Genomic DNA, 20,696 nt, shown 5'->3' with positions numbered 1-20,696 from the left:
AAAGGGTACTTAAATCAGAGGTCTCCGTGGCTCCACCTGGGCATCTATATTCTGTCTAATCAGGTCAGGAAGGGCCCTGTTGTGTTGCAAGGCAGACAATCAACTCTGAAAACACAGAAAATGTGTGTCTGTGAGGCAGACAGTGTGAATGGTAAACTGCAGAGTAAATGACACTTATTATTTGTTTGTTATTTGGTGGGAAATTGCGCTGCTGCTATCACTTGGTACTCTCTCTGTTTGTGTCGGTTCTGGTCGAACACATTTTGGATTTTCCCCAGATCTATTTGGATTGGGTCTGACTCTCCTTGTTTCCCTGTTGGTTTGGGACTTTTACCCCATGTAGGGGTGAGGTTGCTTTGCAAGGGTTTCAGAGCAGGTCAAAAATATGTTTAAACCAATGAAGACAAGATTTGCAATGATTAGTTGATTGATGTTCAACTAAGAACATTTTACAGCTATTTTTAGTTTTCCAAAAACACTTCAAACACTCCTAATTTGCAATGACTTGGTTTGCTGCTTTTTTTTGTTAAGGTCCGTGGACCATTTGAAGGTCTTACTCTGGCATTTAAGAAACTAATGGGCCTATTTTAGGATGAACATTCAAACTGAGAAAATAATCTTCAGAATAATTAATAATACAAAATATACTGGTTTCAGCCACCACGATGCTTACATCATTTAATACCATTCCTTTAAGTTATAACTTCCACTTGCCTGAGTACTCCACTCCTAAGTCATATACTGGCAGCCTTAATTTAAATACAATATTTCTATTGATACATTACAGTTAAGAAAATATAATGAATACTTTGCTTTCTTCCCATGTATACATTTAAAGTAGTTGTCATGGTCTCAGCATGACTTAACTACATCATTGTCAGCTAATATTTGTATGAGATTCATATTGCAGAGGAGGTAATGAACTGATATCAGAGATGACCAGTGGTATTTTGAATATTAGCAGACAGTGTATGAGTAGCATGCAATGGACCATCGTAGGTCAGAGGACGTTTTTAAAGCCTCCTGGTTTTCTGATGACTCTCTGATCCAGCTTGTCCACATGTCCCTCTGTCCATAGCCTTTAGAGTAAGCCAAGTGCCACTGTAATATTCTCTGAGACAAAACATTTCATCTTTTTTGAGAGAAGGAGTGCTTTCAGGCTTGGCAGGAGCTTTTCCAGGAGGGCTGTTTGTTTGGCTCGGCCCATCATTTCATCAGATCTCCCATCCTTTATGTAGCCTCGAAATTCATCTGAATACTTCATGTCAATTAATTTATCATGAGGGTGGAGAGCAGCATGGCCTCAGGGCTGCCTCTGTATGTCTGGTGTCATTGCAGTGTGCTTTTAAGGGGAACATAAAGGATTTTATAAAAATGGATTAAAGATACTTCAGCCCACATCTTTAATCTCTCCTTCTCTGACAATGGCAGACTCTCAGCGCAAGGTATTTTTTAAGAAAACTTTCAAACTCTTTAGTGTCATTTTAAATCTCCATTTAGCACCACATCAAAATCATCCAATGACTTTGCTGTGACAGCCGCCTGCGACAGACTGCTGCAGACTTGTGTGTTGGATGAATGCAAGGACGTGCAGAAGATAAAGTGGTTTTGCCCACAGAGGATTGAGCCACACTTGAGGATTGAGCCCTGTTTCCCGCTCGCCTGCCTGTCCTCAGATACCAGCAGAGCTGTGTCTCTCTGGTTTTACCAGTCTGTTTCTTCTCTCTCTTCAACTCTGACCCTGAATCAACATTTTTGAAACGTCTCCAGGATATGATGTGCAAACTATGTGCAATATATACTTTATATACATATGCCATCTTTAATAACTGTAATATATATATACCGGGCTGCTAAATCCTAAGAACTGCTACAGGATTTGATTTGTAGATTTGATTTGTTTTTGATCTGTATTTTTGAAAATTATGTAACTTTTAGTTTTTATCTTTTTTTAGCATATTGTTTATTGTATTATAACTTAGTACTTTTTTTAGCATATTGTTGTGTTGTTTGTTTATTATATTGTAACTTAGTACTTTTTTAACGCATTTCAGATATGCAACACTAAGCTGTCTTCGGCTCTTTCCTGCTGTAACGCTGCAAATTCCCCTCTGTGGGACTAATAAAGTTATTCTGATCCTGATTCTGATTCTGATAAAGATCTAGCTCTCAAAAGCTGTTTTTTTTTTCAAATAGTTCCTGATGGTACCTGATATTTGCATAATATTAAACCTCGATATCTTTTCACCTCCTGAATAATACAATGTAGCATGTTGTCATCTTTTTGACCCCTGAGCTGTAATCTCTCTCTGTGTGTGTGTGTGTGTGTGTGTGTGTGTGTGTGTGTGTGTGTGTGTGTGTGTGTGTGTGTGTGTGTGTGTGTGTGTGTGTGTGTGTGTGTGTGTGTGTGTGTGTGTGTGTGTGTGTGTGTGTGTGTGTGTGTGTGTGTGTGTGTGTGTGTGTGTGTGTGTGTGTGTGTGTGTGTGTGTGTGTGTGTGTGTGTGTGTGTGTGTGTGTGTGTGTGTGTGTGTGTGTGTGTGTGTGTGTGTGTGTGTGTGTGTGTGTGTGTGTGTGTGTGTGTGTGTGTGTGTGTGTGTGTGTGTGTGTGTGTGTGTGTGTGTGTGTGTGTCCTGGAATAATTGATCGAGAATATGACCCCTCACTTGATGTGTTCCTCTGCCTCACAACAGGAGCTGTTTTACCCTCAGATCACCTGCTGTATTTACATTTACAACATTTACTATTTAGAGATACTTGCACTTTGTACCTGTTCATGCTAAAGAGCGTTTCAGTTTAACAAATGTTTTTAAATACAAAATAAGTCTATAAGCTACTGAAATATGATGCATTTCTGTCTATTAAACTAGCAGACATCATATGCCAATGTCACCCATATTATAATAATATGGCTGTTATGTGTTTTTCAATCTTAACTTTAGTATATTTATTTGATATTTTATGCACATATTTCCGTGTATAAAGAGTTAAGTGTTACGTTTATATTATTGAGCTTCTTTATATTTTTAAAAGAAAGTATTGCTTTATATTTCTAAAATGGTCAAACAGGTATTTAGCATCATAGTGGTACTCTTACAAAAAGCTTAAACGATTTTCCCATTGGATTATTGCAGATACGAAGCTCTGTTGGAAGCAGATGTCTATAATAAATTGTTTGGTCCAGCAAAAATAATCTTTACAATTGAACACAACATTTGTTGAGGCATAAATACAATTGGCTGTAGGAAAACGCTAACGGTAGGCTAAACAAGCTACACCACAGCCACATGACTTCTCCTCACCTCCACTGTAAAGGAGTTTCATCGTGTTCAGCGTGATGACGTTTAATAATGTGGAGAATTTACTGCTGTTGAAAACCTTTAATTAAAAATCTCTTTAAGCTTTTGTTAACACCAACCTTATTTCCAACCAAAACCACATTATCTTCTGAATGAGCAGGTGTAAAAATACTATCTAATTTTCACTTATAGGACTCATTCCTGCAGCACTCTGGGGAGCTATTCATTTATATTTTTCTCTTTAACAGTCATAAATCTAGTTACTTATGTTCCTGTGCAGTTTGGCGGTCTGATCCTAGTTGATTTAATTTTAGCTTAACATTTGTCAGAGCGCTCTTCAGGTTGTCAGAGTACCGCTCTCCATCATACCCATGACTCAGGGTTTACTCTCAGAACACCTGTTTCATTTGATTAAGGGCTACACGGTTTACTGTTAATTGGATCAGGTGTTTGTAAAGCACGACATCAGAGTACTCTCCTCTCTACGGCTCTACGTTAGTCCAGACATCCTCTGTGGCTGTCAAGCTGCCGTACAGAGTTTGCTTTCCCTCACCCCAGGAGAATTAAATCCAGTTTTAATCTGCTCATATCATCAAACCGCAACGTGATGCATCCTGTCTGAGCTGATTAGCTTGACGGGGATTTCACATTGCAACGTGAAGACGGCCGAAATGAATGGTGGGACATTGATTTCTGTGTGATCCGCTGTGACGGCAGGAAGCTGATGAGCAGTCAGTCATTGTTTCTCATTAAAATGAGAATATGATAAAAATGGAAATCCTGTCAGAAGCTTCTTTACTTTGATGTTAATTATAATTAATTATGTTTGGCTTATTGGCTTATTGCCATTAATATCCTGGTTATCAGTTACGCAGTCACATGATTAGTTTTATTGAGCCTAATTAAGTACTTTCATGGTGCTGGTAATTTTCTAGATTTGTGTCTGATGATCTGAGCAGGGTTTTACCTCCAGACACTGTAACATAAAGGTTGAGGCTCCACAAACCCCAGAATAGACATAAGAAAATTGGCAGGTACTTTCACAGCCTCTTAACTTCCACATTTGTTGTTAAAATGTCAGTTCTCAGGAGTGATTGCACAGTGAATGTTAAAAGTGATGGAGATGATAACCCTCACAAAGACTCGATGCAGTGAGGACAGGAGGCAACAGTCTTGATTCGCTAGATGCCCTGCCTGTTACAGCGTTTGTTTGTTGTCTCTAAGTGCAGAATTTACTTTTTGGTTGATGCAATAGGTCAGTTTGTTGTTGTTTTTTTGCCGAGTGACGCAGTGTTGCAAACTTTGTTGCTAAAGAAGTAACTTTTATACTCCTGCAATTTTATTTCTTAGAACAAAACACAATTTGACAACCAAAGCATTTATACTTTACATGTTTGTACAATTGTGGTGCCTTCAATATGAAAGCATCATGCATCATATCTCTGTGTTTTTGTGATCTGTTTTGCATTTGGTGTAAAATAGAACCGAAAGCCAACATGTTGAAAAGCAGTGACATGAGAGATAGTCTTATAAGTGCAATCATGATGCATGCAAAAGAAGCATGCTGTAAATATATTGCATGGGCTATTCTAGGATATTCAAAAACTGGACATACAGTGGGGCAAAAAAGTATTTAGTCAGCCACCAATTGTGCAAGTTCTCCCACTTAAAAAGATGAGAGAGGCCTGTAATTTTCATCCTAGGTACACTTCAACTATGAGAGACAGAATGGGGGGAAAGAATCCAGGAAATCACATTGTAGGATTTTTTTATGAATTAATTGGTCAATTCCTCGGTAAAATAAGTATTTGGTCACCCACAAACAAACAAGATTTCTGACTCTCACAGACCTGTAACTTCTTCTTTAAGAGCCTCCTCTGTCCTCCACTTGTTAACTGTATTAATGGCACCTGTTTGAACTCGTTATCAGTATAAAAGACACCTGTCCACAACCTCAAACAGTCACACTCCAAACTCCACTATGGCCAAGACCAAAGAGCTGTCAAAGGACACCAGAAACACAATTGTAGACCTGCACCAGAACAGGCTGGGAAGACTGAATCTGCAATAGGTAAGCAGCTTGGTGTGAAGAAATCAACTGTGGGAGCAACTATTAGAAAATGGAAGACATTCAAGACCACTGATAATCTCCCTCGATCTGGGGCTCCACGCAAGATCTCACCCCGTGGGGTCAAAATGATCACAAGAACTGTGAGCAAAAATCCCAGAACCACACGGGGGGACCTAGTCAATGACCTGAAGGGAGCTGGGACCAAAGTAACAAAGGCTACCATCTGTAACCCACTACGCCGCCAGGGACTCAAATCCTGCAGTGCATGCCAGACGTGTCCCCCTGCTTAAGCCAGCACATGTCCAGGCCCGTCTGAAGTTTGCTAGAGAGCATTTAGATGATCCAGAAGAGAATTGGGAGAATGTCATATGGTCAGATGAAACCAATTAGAACTTTTTGGTAAAAACTCAACTAGACGTGTTTGGAGGAGAAAGAATGCTGAGCTGCATCCAAAGAACACCATACCTACTGTGAAACATGGGGGTGGAAACATCATGCTTTGGGGCTGTTTTTCTGCAAAGGGACCAGGACGACTGATCCGTGTAAAGGAAAGAATGAATGGGGCCATGTATCGTGAGATTTTGAGTGACAACCTCCTTCCATCAGCAAGGGCATTGAAGATGAAACGTGGCTGGATCTTTCAGCATGACAATGATCCCAAACACACCGCCCGGGCAACGAAGGAGTGGCTTCGTAAGAAGGCTAGGAGTGGCCTAGCCAGTCTCCAGATCTCAAACCCATAGAAAATCTTTGGAGGGAGTTGAAAGTCTGTGTTGCCCAGCGACAGCCCCAAAACATCACTGCTCTAGAGGAGATCCGCATGGAGGAATGGGCCAAAATACCAGCAACAGTGTGTGAAAACCTTGTGAAGACTTACAGAAAACGTTTGACCTCTGTCATTGCCAACAAAGGGTATATAACAAAGTATTGAGATGAACTTTTGTTATTGACCAAATACTTAATTTCCACCATAATTTGCAAATAAAGTCTTTAAAAATCAGACAATGTGATTTTCTGGATTTCTTTTTTCTCATTCTGTCTCTCATAGTTGAGGTATACCTAGGATGACAATTACAGGCCTCTCATCTTTTTAAGTGGGAGAACTTGCACAATTGGTGGCTGACTAAATACTTTTTTGCCCCACTGTATAACTGGATTCTCTCACTGCAATAATAGCAACACATACTTAACAGCAGGCCACCATTATCATGTAAATGACAGTTTAGCAAGAAACAGCCTTGACTATTCCCTTCTTCTTTCGTGTAACGTCAGAGGTCCAACTCGGTGTCGTGTAGCCCTGCCGGATGCGGGAGGGCCCGGCTAGCTCCCACTCCTGCCTCCAAGCAGCCGCCAACCATTTATCTCTGGAGAGGTCCTCAGAGGTGGAATTGAGAATCTCTTGTGCTGCCTTGTTGAAGGGGAGGCGGGACTTGAGCCTACTTAGGGGCGCTGCTCTCGTTGTCGTGTTATGCAGGATGTGCCAGTCATGCTTTTTGGGCTTTCCTGGCCAGGGCAAGGGTGGCAGCCTCCCGTCGGAAGCCGGCTGGAGCTATTCCCGCGAGGACTGGCAAGAGGGACACAGGCTATTCCCTGTTGATGGATGTTAGCTTTTATTTGCAGATATTTTTGGCTACTGACAGAGGGAATAACACTGCTGTAAATAAACATTTTCTGACTTCCTTATGTTGTCCTTATGTGTCCTAGTTATTCATGACAGAGAGCCAGCACACACCCAGTAGCAGCACACTGGAACTGGCACATTTAAATGGAAGGTAGCCATCATTATTGTTGTTGATCGCCAAATGTGCAGCTCCATAGTGATTTTCTCGTTATACAGCCGGCCGCACTGCATTAATTAGGCTGATGTCAAGTTAGGTGGGACCAAGCTAAATGCTTTCAGTCAATAATAACAAGCCAGGCTAATAGATTTGTATTCTCAGAAAATAATCAACTCAATTATTGTGAATAAATATTGACCACAGTTTGTTGTTCTATTCCCAAAATCTCTAGCAATTGGGATTAATTATAAAAACCATTTCAATTTTTGTTTAGACTCCAAAAATCTTCAATCACATGTTTATTCTATCTTTAACCTTACCAACATGGAACAGCATCTTGAGTTCAAAGAGCAACAACTCTCTTACCTTGTTAGTATTGCAGAAAAGGTGAAAAAAAAGTCACAAACACATTTGCAATACGTTTGTCAGTGTTGCACACAGGAAGGCTAAACGTATAACTCCGGAGACATCAATTTGACTACACTTGGTTTGAGCTGTCTCTATCTGGCCATTGGTTTAGGGTCCCTAGGGCTGCTGGAATATACATAAGAAGTATTTTATTCCCTTTGCCATACATTAAACACAGAATCGCTGCACTTGTTATTGAATTAGATGTGCGCTCTTTAATATTTATATCATTCATTGGCTGCTGCCTGCCCGTTTGCTCAATTATGTATTATGTACTTCGCTTTGTATGTTTTTAATGATGTTTATGTGGAATATATGTAGATTCGCTGTACTTGGGAAATGCGAAAGACACATTTCCACTCTGATGGACAATGAAGTCAATCTGTCTTATCTTGTTCTAGCCGCTGCCATCCTGCCATCTAACTGACAACTAAATCTGCTCCTTTGGCTGGCTGCAATTGTCTATTGTTAATTGTAGCTTCACAAATCTTTTTTGAAACAATAATGAGTATTATTTGTATGCAAATGTTCAGTAATTCCAACCAAACCCAGTGGGAACAATGCTTCATATAGACAGTGCTGACCTATTTGGTTATTTCCTTTGCTTGGACAAAGAGCAGGGCCTCCTCCCAGCACACATTTTGCTCGTTAACGTCGGGATATAATTGACTTGCAATGGGAACGGCTCATTGCCTACATTGACATTATGCAAACTCTATTCGCTGTGTAATGTTAGTCCCAGCAGTGAGTCTCCGATTCTTCAAAGAGAGCATGATGGCTAATTGGACTGCTAGTGGTTAGCAAATCTTCAGCTTCATTTGCACCAATAGGCTCATTACACCAGGAGAACATCAATGACCTCGAGGATACTGAAAAACAATCCCATACACATATTGGGGGTATGTTTCCCCTATTTATAGCCTAATAATCCATCATTTTGCACTCGGCGGGAGAGGGACTTTCCTAAAGTGTCAAACCAGTCAACGGTTTGCTCTCAAACAGATGAAGAAGATGAGATACTTCTAATGATGGGTACAGATGCTTTAGCCTTTTGGCTTTGATCAATGTACTAATACAAGGGTCAAAGATTTCCTAAGGATAACTACAAATGCATTTTTCATCATCCTTGTCTCAATTCAATCATAAAGCAGCACGTGTAAATATTTGAATAACATTTGTAATGTTTTATCCTAAAAAATGATACCATCCAAAAATATGACCTATAGGTAGTAGATTTGTAAATGCTGTAAATAATAATGAATAAAGCAAATATAATGGGAGTTTATTGACAAGATTTGAGAGAGCACAAGACAACATCTGAGCCCTACGTTTCAGACTCAAACCGTTTCTCGTTACAAAAATGGTACAATTATCTGCATGCTAATATTTGACCAAATGAGAATCTTTTTGGTTTTGATATGAAATGTAACTTTGTTATTATGCAGTTCTGAAACTTTAGGCATAAAAGCAGCGTTTATTAGTGAGTCATTTTCTAAAGAAATTTGACCTCCGGTGCTTGGCACACTGTGTCGAAACATGAAGTAATGTGTGCAAAAGCTGTTTTTCTGCCTGAGGTCTGGTTTTATTAAAGGTTTTCAGATATCTGCTTGTAAAGCTTCCGCCACAACCCAAATAAAGGGAGATAAATACAAGTTGTAGTGCTCAGGGCATTACAAATAAAGTGACTTTTTAACATTCTCCCAGTAATGCAGGGTTATCCAAGAAGTCAGCCGTAAACAGTTTTTAGTTCTTGGATATAATGAGCAAAGTAAAAATGTTATGTTATGCACATTGAATCAAATGTGTATTGTCTGAGAGAAACTTGGACATTGTTTATGAATGAATGAAAAGTAAATTTTCGCGATGATGACATATTTGTTTTAAGTGTGAGATGGTACCTACGTTTCAGTTGCAGAAAACTTCCACACATGAAACTGTTATCAAGTAAACTAGAGGTAAAAGTCGATATTTTACTTTGGCGTGTGAACTAACCGTTTAAGAGAAGTTTGAATATAGATGGATAGAGTTTAAAATGTAGTGAGAATGACAGTCTGCTCGCGTATCTCTATATTCAGAGCACCTGAGAACTCCACAGAGAAACATGGGGTCCATGCAAAGTGACACATGCAGCAGATCTATGCCTCTTCAAAATCAAGCGTGTAACACTGTTGTTCACTGTTCACTGTTTATCACTGTGCAATAAAGCTGAGAGATAAATGAAGAGTTCGTGCAGAGGAGGGATTAATTCACCTTCTTGAAAAAAGTAGTGGCATGTGCTGTTAGAAAATAATTGATAGTACAGCTTTTAAACAAAGTAGGTGCCCTCCAAAATGTTCGGTTGTAATTTGACTCTATTGTTTTCATTTCTTTTTCTTTTTTATCAATCTATTATTTATGACATAAGTTTCTTTAAAAGAAATCAGCAACCCAAGGTTATTTTGATAAGGAAGGCTTCAGCTGCAGCACCAATGCCAGCAGGTGCTCATGGGACAATGAATACACAAACTAATGAAAAACAACACTACTGAATGCAAAAAAGGATAAGCAAAGTATTAATAAAACATTTTTTGGGAAAGTACAATATTGTATTATAATGCTGAATATTATTGTATTGCATCTTAAGGTATCCAACATGTGAAACATTTCTATATGACTGATATCTGAGTTAAAGACTACAAACATCAAAACAAAATCTGCAGACATAAATGGATGCAATTATTCATGGGTATATGAAATCAGATGTTCATACAGCACATTGCTCGTGCATTGTGGTTTGATATTCTTTGATAGTGTAGTGGTGGTGACATTTGTACCATTTGTACATACAATAGTTATAAATGGTTAAAACATTACCTTACTGACACTATACTAAACAAACATATGAGTGCTGTAAACAGAAGCAGCTTTCACCAAATACACCTCCTGCTCTTCTTCTACAGAGTGAGGCCTTCTTTTGAAACCATGGTTCTATCATGACATGGGGACATACCTACCTGGATATATTCTGAAGTGTTCCTAAAATGAATACAAAACTTAAGCATGTGTAACTTTTTAATGTTTATTTGCTGTGTTTTTTAAAGGGAGCAGCCCATCTTCAGCGCCCGAGCTCATGTCTTCCAGATTGACCCGGCCACTAAACGCAACTGGCTGCCGGCCAGCAAACACGCCGTCACCGTGTCCTTCTTCTACGATGCCAGCCGCACCGTCTACCGCATCATCAGCGTGGGCGGGACCAAGGTGGGAGCCTCACAATAACTGCACTGATACACAAGAATAAACTCTACTTCCTATGTGCATATCACACATAAGGGTATTTGGTGTTATAATATTCTTCTGCTTCGATAGTTTCAAGAGGATAAATGATAAAAACCAATAAATCATTATTTAAAATTGGTTTGTTCAAAAGTTTTTACCAGCATAGATTGTTTCTAAAATGGTCTTTCTAACGAAATTGATTATTGTATTTCTGTCAAATTAAGCCAGCACAAGAGGCAGTGGGACTTCTCTAACAATCAAATCAAGCGTTTATTGAGCCCTTTACTTCTGCAGTAACACACTGAACTCAGCAGGGGATGAACAGTATTTTCTTTATGTTGCATTAATATTACATCATTGCAGGGTTTCTTCTCATTTTATGTTGTCTCCCTCTGTGTACTCTATCCTGTGTTTGTTTTTTTAAATAAAGGGAAAGAAATCTGTTTTCCATTAGGTTTAGGCCGTTATGGGTGGGGATGCATTAGTCATATGTCAGCAGATTATTTATAACACACCCACATTGGTAATACAGCATCAACAAGAAGCCCCTGGGAGTCCCAACAGTGACATCATACCTTGTTAGCACGTAAATGAAAACCCTTTGTAGTTTTCAGCCAGTGTGCCAATTTAATACACTGGGACTTGAAGCTTTTGTAGAGGAGACCAAAGAAATCTACGTTTGGCATCAAAACCTATCATTAGACTGTTAGGATGAGACGATCCCGGAACAGATCATCGCACACCACAACAAGCCTTTTCGCTTTGCGCTCTGTCTTTATTTGCACGCACAGCTCTTCCGTAGACGTGCATAATATTGTTTTGTTACTCTAAAGTGGTATAACTGCTAAGGATTCAGAGTTAGACTCTTACCTTCCATACATCTGATCTGAGGAGTTCATTTTGCCATGTTTGTTTTTTTAAACTTGTTTTTTTCCACATTGACAGTAAGGACAAAGAAATAGTACCATACAAAAAACAACAACATACAATATCTTGCCCCGTTTACTATTGTAGCTAATGATAAGGAAATCTATAGAAGTCAAAGCGAGCAGCATGTTGATTGTGAATATCTGCTGCACAGTTGGCCTCTTGATAATCAGATGTAAATCAGCACATTTGCTGCTCAAGTACACGCAAAGAAAAATCTAAACAAGCTTTAATGAATTTGGCCTTTATTAATGTTTTTTTAAATTGGGTCTGGATAGCATAACATTTAAACAGGCATTTTCAAGCACATTGGATTGATAAATGCATTCAAGCAAGTGAGTTCCAGAGTAGTTGGGATCCATCAAAACTACTGTGGTTTCTGATTCACCCAATATTATGAAGACATTTGTGTTAAAGTATTCAAGTGAATGTATGAGTTTGAATTTATAGAAAATTCATAAAATATAAATCCTAAAAAGAAATTTGAAATATTCCACTAATTTTGACCCATCTCCCCAGTTCATTTTGGCCGAACATCTTCCAGTGTGCACAGTAATACAACATTTTCCTTTTTTTTTTTTTTTTTTTTCTGGCTCTGCTTTATATAAATATTGTGTATTTATGTGCGGCATCCTATCATTTATCTACATTTTTCTCCATTCAATGTACATTTCTTATATTCCCTGTGTTAGGCCATCATCAACAGCACCATCACCCCCAACATGACCTTCACCAAAACGTCCCAGAAGTTCGGGCAGTGGGCGGACAGCCGGGCCAACACGGTCTACGGCCTGGGCTTCTCCACTGAGCAGCAGCTGCACCAGGTAGATGCCGCTCACACTCCTCAGCAGCATTTTTAATAAAATACTTCAAAGAGTTTTACTTTAATTATATATTAGAGGGGAAAGGTTGCGTTTGGAGATGGAGACTACAATCATATATTGATCAAGACTCCTTTTTCAATGTATATTAACACATCTTTTATTCTGTCAGTGTATAATGCAGCTGGTCTAAACATACACAACATTTCTCCATTGTCTTCGTCTCACTATGAGCCAAGTTTACATAAACTTCCACTATATCTACTATAATTGAATTTTTCCTCAAGATTTTATTTTTGTGAGAAAACATGACCTTAGGAGATCATGTTTCTCCCACAATTTGCAAAATATGCTTAAAACGTATTTATTGAAATTCCAGATGAAGAACGTTAAAGGTGGGGTAGGTAATTTTGGAGAAACCAGCTCGAGTGCGCTAGAATTTGAAAATACACAGCCGGAAAAAATCTGCCACTTCCTTACAGAGCCCCTCCTCCAACACACACGAACGCGCACATGACCAATGAGGGCACGAGATAAGTTTGTGCACGGATGGAAAGCTGACAGGCAGGTAGGCCATCCAGTTATTTGGTCGTGCTTTTTACAGCGCCACGACTTCCACAGATGACATTTTTGAATGGATTTCTTGTCAAAGCTCTAAAGATATTCATTGCTATTGGGATGTTAAGAGCATTCCATGGAATATAACAAAAAGTGTACCTCAAGGCGGTTTCTCAAACTTACCTACCCCACCTTTAAAGGCTCAGAGGTCACCTCCCCTCCACAATAAATGAATCAAATATTTGTATTTGTCTATAATAATGCTGCATGATCCAGAAAGAAAAGTACAACGATGATGAAAAGTTGATTTTGGTATGATGTGTATGGTTTTCAGGATATCTCAGCAAACAGAGAGTAACTTGTGTTCCCTCTCCTGCAGTTTGCAGAGCAGTTTAAGGAGGTGAAGGAGGCGGCACGTCTGGCCAGAGAGAAATCTCAAGAGAGGTTTGAACTGTCCAACCCGGCGCTCAACATTGCAGCTCCAGAGGTAAAGCACTACTCTACTCTCTTAAAGGTTTTCTCAGTTTTTGGCTGATTTAGAGAATGCCCCAGGTAGAAAAAGGAATCCCAATATAGTCAAAATAACCTGAGCTAGTGATCATAATCAATCAGCAAAAACAAGTGAATTACAAGGGAACATCTGCCCTGCTAATTTTATGTAATTTCAGCATCAAATTAATCCCCTTGATTAAAGCTTTTTCCATTTGCGAATCTGTAAACTTCAACCACAGATTTCACTGCAAACAGTTTTCAGTGAGAACCTAAAAATGAAATGCAAAGGCAAAGATAACATTGAAATCTGTCGACAGGGGGTTGTGGATTATCCTGTGTAATCAAGACATTTATTTTTGGAAAGACGCATTATTGGGTCACACATTATAGCTGAGATATGAAACTAAATCGGCATGTAGGATAGTTTTATTCAAACTCAAATAATTATTGGTGGTAATAAAAGTAAGATTTTCAGTGTCACCATCAGATCGAGAAAATCCATACCAAGAAGGGAAATGCCACTAATAGTAAGGATGATTTTGCTGATCAGACTTAAGAGCAAACTTTTTAAACAAGTGAAAATAGTAACAGAGTTTAGTGTCTACAACCTGAATGCCAATACAACTCAGAGGAGCAGTTATACTCCAACGAACTCAATGGCTTTGTTCATATTTTACACATATTCCGAATCACAAGGGATTAAATGTATCGCCATCTGGCCCGGCCATTATTCTCCCATTGGTTAACTCCATTAAAGGATTTCATGCATGACAAATGGAGATGGGAAGCAGAAAGACGCTGAAGGTGTTTGGAGGGGCAGTAATAGCGGGGACTGAAAGAAAGAAAGAAGAATGAGGCATCAGGAGGATGGGAATGAGGGAAGATGGAGGAAGGGAGTCGAGCTGAATCATCTATAAATGAAAGAAAGCTGGCTTCTGCTGAAAGGACAATGGTCAGCTTTTATCCTGCCAGTGTCGGTGATTTCTGGTGGACTGGATAACTCTTAAGATTCAGTTGGAGAAGGGAAAGTTTGCCTGTAGTGGAAACTTTTAACTTGTCACCTTTCTCTCTCACAAAACAAGCCACCCTGTGGTGACATTATAAGTACATGATAAGACACACGGTTGTATTTTTATAGTTTTTCTGATACCTATAGCATTAAAATGAACAACTAACAAACACTCTGACTGTGATTTAATTGTTCCAACATAGAGGAAAAAGGTCTCATGCTATCTTTGGAAAGCTAGCAACTCCGCTAGTCGTGTTTATTAGTAAGCTGTGCCAAGTATTAGCATTAAGAGTATTAGTATTAGCATTAAGAGAGTGTTGTTATAGTGACAGTGTAAACCAGTGTTTGTGTGTGTCTGCACTGTGTAAAGTCCAAACAAAAAGCCATTCAGTCTCATGCTGCCAAACACGACCTGAGCTCTGAGACCCTCGGATAAGAGCTGAAGGTTTGTCTTGTTGTTTATTTAGTGAGTGCAGCAAGAAAACATTGCTTGATAGAACAAAACAGAACAGCAATAGCAAGGATGGAGAGACGCGACATATTAAACAATATTTCATCAATCTAGCTGCGTTGAATGGTAAAGTGGTATCGCATATTGTTTAATGGAGAGCATTCGACAAGAGTAATGATTTAAGGGTAGATGGCTCAAAGTTAAGTGTGATATACTGAATCTCCACACTAAATTACATTACATTTTGTAAGTTCTCTTCATTTAATGATCATGTACTTTTCTTAAACAACGACCAACGCTTAGTTGAGATGGTAACAAAAAAAGGTTTGTTGACAGGGAACAGGTTGTACCTGTCCAGGCTGACAGCGAAGGCTAACTCTGCCCGGATCCACCCCATCCACTCCAGTTACAGACAATTCCTTCTGGTCGCAGATATGGATATGGCAAATGTAATTGCCGTCAATAACAACAACAAAAAAAGAGACCTTTTTATATATATATATATATATATATATATAAAAAAGAAAATGAATATGGTCAAACACGGCTTTCTCCTAAAAACGGTAAACAACGGATTAAAAAGCAATTATCCTGTTCCACACGTGCTGCATGCTGATATTGCAAATCACTCTAGTTGTACACACGTGTGAAATGAATTCCTCTCCTGCATGTCTGGTTTCTCTCTGCTTTGGCAGTGAACTGTCCTGTAGGATGTAGCAGTAGCACACTTCTGTTTATATGCAGAAAGAAAAACCGATGAATGGTGAATTTGTCGATGGCGGGGAGGAAACTGAAGTACACAGTTATTGCTCGACACACACAGAGGTCAGGGTCAGCACACAAAGGTGTTGAATCATGTTACCACGGTAACCAGAGACCTGTTTTCCTGTTGGGTAACACGCAAAGCCAGGGACACATGGTCAAGCTAAATTGATTATTTGAACACACACACACACACGGCCTGGATAGAGCTGTGAAGTCAGGCTCGGGGTGTGTCTACTTATTTTCTAGAAGACCCAGCAGCCATTGATTTTGTGTCAGGCAGTAAACACGGAGGGGTTATTTGGTTATTATAACATTTTCTAACTCACAGCTGCATGTTGTAAAACACAGTGGTGCTGACTGTCTCCCTTTGTGATATAAAAATAATACCCAATCAATGTGGCTATAATGAAAGTTAATGGGTCCATTAAGGCTGATATGGCTTTTTATAAATCTGTGTACAGTTTTAGAGGAATACTTCGCCTCAAAAAGTGATAATCTCATTACTTACCCTGTTAACTTGAATTCATGTAGAAAACTAGTTTATCTTGCCTGTCTTCATTGCAAAGAAAGAAAACAAATCTAGGAAAGTGTGAAATAAATCTATTCAATGGGGCCATGTTTAACAACAGCAAAACTATTTCAAAACATCTGCAAGTGCAGTGTAATCCAAGCCTTAAGCACTCATTGGTACAATACTGTGTTTTACAGTAGTACGGTTGTAAGGTTGTTCAGAAAATGCATTTGTGTTTATTTAGTAGTGTTGAATGAATGAGAAATTGATTATACTGCAAAATTGTGATTTTCATATAGGTTTGCTGTTGTTAAACGTAGCATAGTTATTTTAATTTGTTCTCGTTCACCGCAGAGGCATCTGAGAAAAAAATAGTTCTTCGGAAGAATTCAAGGTAACGGGTGTTTAATTGATATACAGAAGGTCATTTTTTAAATCAAGTATTCCTCTTAAGCTTTTCTACAAACACAAGAACAAAAACAGTATAGAATACTCACTTGTACATATTAGTGTTTTATTTATAAGTAAAATAACTGGTTTGCTTGAGTTTAATGTTAGTAAAGTGAATGTAAAGATACTAGAAGCAAAAGAGACACATATGCAAACGTTATGTCACAACAAATGTTGGTTCATAGAATGCTGGAGGGAGGCTGCAGCATTTTGGTCTTCTTCTTCTGTATCAGTAGATTTTACATCACATTCAGCAGGTCAGTAGCAGTGCTGGTCAGTATCCGTCTACAGCAGAGCGTCTCTGAGCAGCCTCCAGCTCCACAGAGCACACATTCTGCCTCTGAAATGGGACGGCAGCAGGGAATCTGCATGAAGTAAAGCTCAGGCTTTCAGGTTTATTTGCAGAGCTCTGAGATAAGATGGAGGGGGATATGATGAAGTTCAGTGGGATAAAAATGAAGAATAATAAACAGAGCAAGACGGAGAGCATTGTAGAACTGACTGAAGTGGAAAAATACAAAACATTTTTAAACTATGCATTAATAATCGTCGAATATATATTTGTTTTATTTAAGGTTTACGGTGTTGCCCTTGCCATGTGTATGTTGTGTTATTCAGTATAATATAGCCTCTATAAGGTTTTGCAATAGTAAAAAGGATAAATAATTATAATATGCAAAAAGGCATATTTTGCATATATTAATGATTGAAATCATTAAATATTTCTAGAGGACACAGAGCTGTTTCCCCCGTTTCCAGTCTTTATGCTAAGCTAAGCTAACTACACTGGCTGAAGCTTCATATTTAAAGTGCAGACATAAAAGAGGCAGCAACGCCAAACTAGAAAGCAAATAGGCATATTTCTCAAAATGTCAAAACTATTTCCCCTATGCAAAGTACTGTGATTGAGATTGCCTAACAAAAATGGTGCGCAAGTGTGGAGAAAAGTCAGAACTGATTGCTTTAAAGGTCCCCTATTATACTGTTTTTCATCAATATGTTATAGGTCCCAGATATATACAAAACATGTCTCTGAAATGTTTGACTCGAAATACCAAACAGATCCTGCATTGCAGCATCCCATAAACCGGTTGAAAATAACATAATGGTGCTCTAGGAGGAGATTCGTTATGACATCATAAAGTGGCCAAAATCTGATCAGCTCATTTTCAGACAGGTTTTTATATAAATGGATCGGGACAAAAAGTGAGAGAATATTCTTTCCTGAAACTTTAAGAATCTCTTTACACAGAGGGGACAAATGTTTAGGTATGAAAGACATGAAAAACTGGATTTTGCATAATAGGTCCCCTTTTAAGTAAGGTTGAACTGTCAAGCCTCTGCCAGTGTACAGTGCCAGAAGTAAGAATGCAAACTTGTTATTTTTTACTGAATAAAGGGAGAAAGCCAACATGTAAAACCCCAGCAACATTATGTCTTCTATGAGTTGAGAAGCATTTAGTTGACATTTAGAAAATTACCTGTGATATTTATGAGCTCATATTGCAAGGTTGCGATGTTTGTCAGTCAAAGCAAAGGTTGAGAGCCAAGGGAGCCACACAATGAAGGTAAATGAATGTCAAAAATAGTGTAGAAGAAATGTCATCTCTGCACATAAATCATGTAAACAACAGTGAAACCCAGCAGATGTCTCTTTCCTCTGACAGGTAACAGCTGTCATTAGTTTACTCATGTTGATTGGAGCTTTTTCCTTCTGCCATCTCCTCTCATACATGGTATCCATGCAGACGCAGAGAAGCAAACAGAAATACCAGCCATTAATATTTTAAACCACAGACTTGGCATTAAAACCAGCTAAAAAAAGTATGCATGAGTGTGTGCGTTGTTTAGTCAGGAGAACAGGTGCTTCAAGGGAAGCCTAAGCATGTACCTCTGATTCGTGGACCCATGAATAAATAAATCAGGTGTGTGGTCTCAGTGAAACACAGGGTGTAGAAACAGGAGCTTTTATAAAGCCAGCGGAGCAAATGGACTGATGCATAGATAAATAAGTAAACAGTGTAGATGTACTTAAGACGAACAGTGGCACAGAAACGTCGTGATGCATTCCCTCAGGAAGTGTGTTTTTTAATATTTGAAGTATTTGGGATTTCCATTGATTACAAAGGAAGCATCTTCTGAGGAAACCCGTAAAAGGTTTTTAGTGGCTGCTTTAGGGTTGTTAAAATAAAACACACAAATACACATTTATTTAGGAGAATAGGATAATCAAAGTTGAACCAATTTTATGTTGGTTATTGTAAAACATTCATTCAATCAGTCTCTTTGGGTGTTGCTAAGTGCTCACGGCTCACTTCTCAGCGGTCACAAAGCCCTCACACTAATGTGGGTGGGAATGTGACCGCTTCCTCTTTTCATACAGTTTCTCTTTGTTCAGGCTTCAGTTACCACCGCACCTCCTGCTGATGACCCTCTTTCTCTTTTGTTCTCTCCAAAATAATCAGAAACATAAAATAAATTAATACCTGTGCAACAATGAAAAACAGTGGACTGTAAGCTGGGCTGAGCATAGAAAGAAACACTGTATTGTCAAACAATGGCATGATTTTAAGTATGTACTTATATTCTATGTTTTCTCCTCATCTGCCCCTTCCCTCTCCATTCCCTGCTGCACCACGGGACACCTTCATCTCACAGCTTTCCCAGGTGAGTAAAAACATCCATCCCACCATCTAAAAGCTATGCAAAGAAAACCGTTTTCTATTTTTTGAAGGGAATGTGGTGCTCGTAGTCATGCATCTCAGTGTAACACGGACTATCATGCTCAATAATTCATCTGGATTCTGATCAAAGTTGACTTCAGAGAACATGTAGCTTTAAAACACAGATGGCATTTGCTACAAAAGAGCAAAAGCTTGGTTAAGAAATAACGGCACAAAATCTAATTTCAAGTCACAGATGTACAGAATATAGCAACATGCAGCTTAATTAATTGTAATTTTCCTCACAAAAAAATTAGAAGATCTTCCTTGCTTCGCACTTCATTGATAATGTTAAATATCCCCCGAGAACAGACAACACAGAATTGTCCTTTTTCAAAATGGAAAAGTCCTTTGAACTCAGCCTAATTAGTTGCCGGTCGTGGGTTTGTGCTTTAGAGTTTCTGCCTTGTTTCCACTCAGTCTGTTAGTGAACAACATACGGAAAAACTGCTGTAAATGTGTAATCCCATTTATGAGTTAAACATGATCCATGGCATGAATTATTCAGAGATACGCTCAGCCGATCCGTTGGCTTTGGGGCCGGACCTGAGTTGTCTTAGCTTTGATTTTTCTTGTTCTCGGGTCCCTTCCCCTGGACACAGTGCTCATCCACATGAGCCGTGTTTCATTTCCATATTCTTCCATGAAGTCGGACAGAGAGCCGCTCGGCTATAGATGATGAACCAGCCTCCTCAGGGAATAATGATCCGGCTCGCTCAAATTAATAATACACGCTTTTTTCTAGAATTAGTGCAGGGTTGTTATGCTTCAGTGAGGCACTTAGTCGTTGTCAAGTTCAGGTTTAGGTTAGCAAAATGAAAGGAGACGGGCAGGGGGTTAAGAATTGTGCCAAGGCTAATTCATCTGCACACTTTAAGAAAAGAAGACTCTCCCAGTCTGCTCTTTCAGTCTTTTAGCCTACAGCCTCAAACTGAGGAAAACGGATCACTAAACTGTGTGAAAGGAAGCTTGAACCCATTTCTGGGCAGCAGGGAAGGAAAATATCAAAGCAGATTGGTTACACGTGACTGCGCCAGGCTGGAGTCGAGCCATCTGCATGCTGTCATGTCAGATTCAAAGTCTCTTTCTGTCAGAGGAAGATACATGGCTCTTGTGTACTTTATTTCACCTGTATTTTATATTTTAGGCTACTCCTAATGATGTAAGAAAAAGACAGCAGT

General features: G+C 39.0%; 1 protein-coding gene across 1 annotated transcript in view; it reads left to right on the top strand.

Moving 5' to 3' along the window:
• Positions 1 to 20,696, top strand: part of LOC307042239 (homer protein homolog 3-like) — a 43,584-nt gene that overhangs the window by 7,369 nt on the left and 15,519 nt on the right. The window contains exons 3-5 of the mRNA XM_079686033.1: positions 10,634 to 10,790; positions 12,428 to 12,559; positions 13,494 to 13,601. Of these exons, the coding sequence (XP_079542159.1) occupies positions 10,634 to 10,790; positions 12,428 to 12,559; positions 13,494 to 13,601 (397 nt within the window). The remainder of the gene's footprint in view (positions 1 to 10,633; positions 10,791 to 12,427; positions 12,560 to 13,493; positions 13,602 to 20,696) is intronic.

The sequence above is a fragment of the Notothenia rossii genome, assembly GCF_949606895.1.
Source record: "Notothenia rossii genome assembly, chromosome: 1".
In the NCBI taxonomy this organism is placed as follows: Eukaryota; Metazoa; Chordata; class Actinopteri; order Perciformes; family Nototheniidae; genus Notothenia; species Notothenia rossii.
This window is presented reverse-complemented; position numbering and strand designations above follow the sequence as displayed.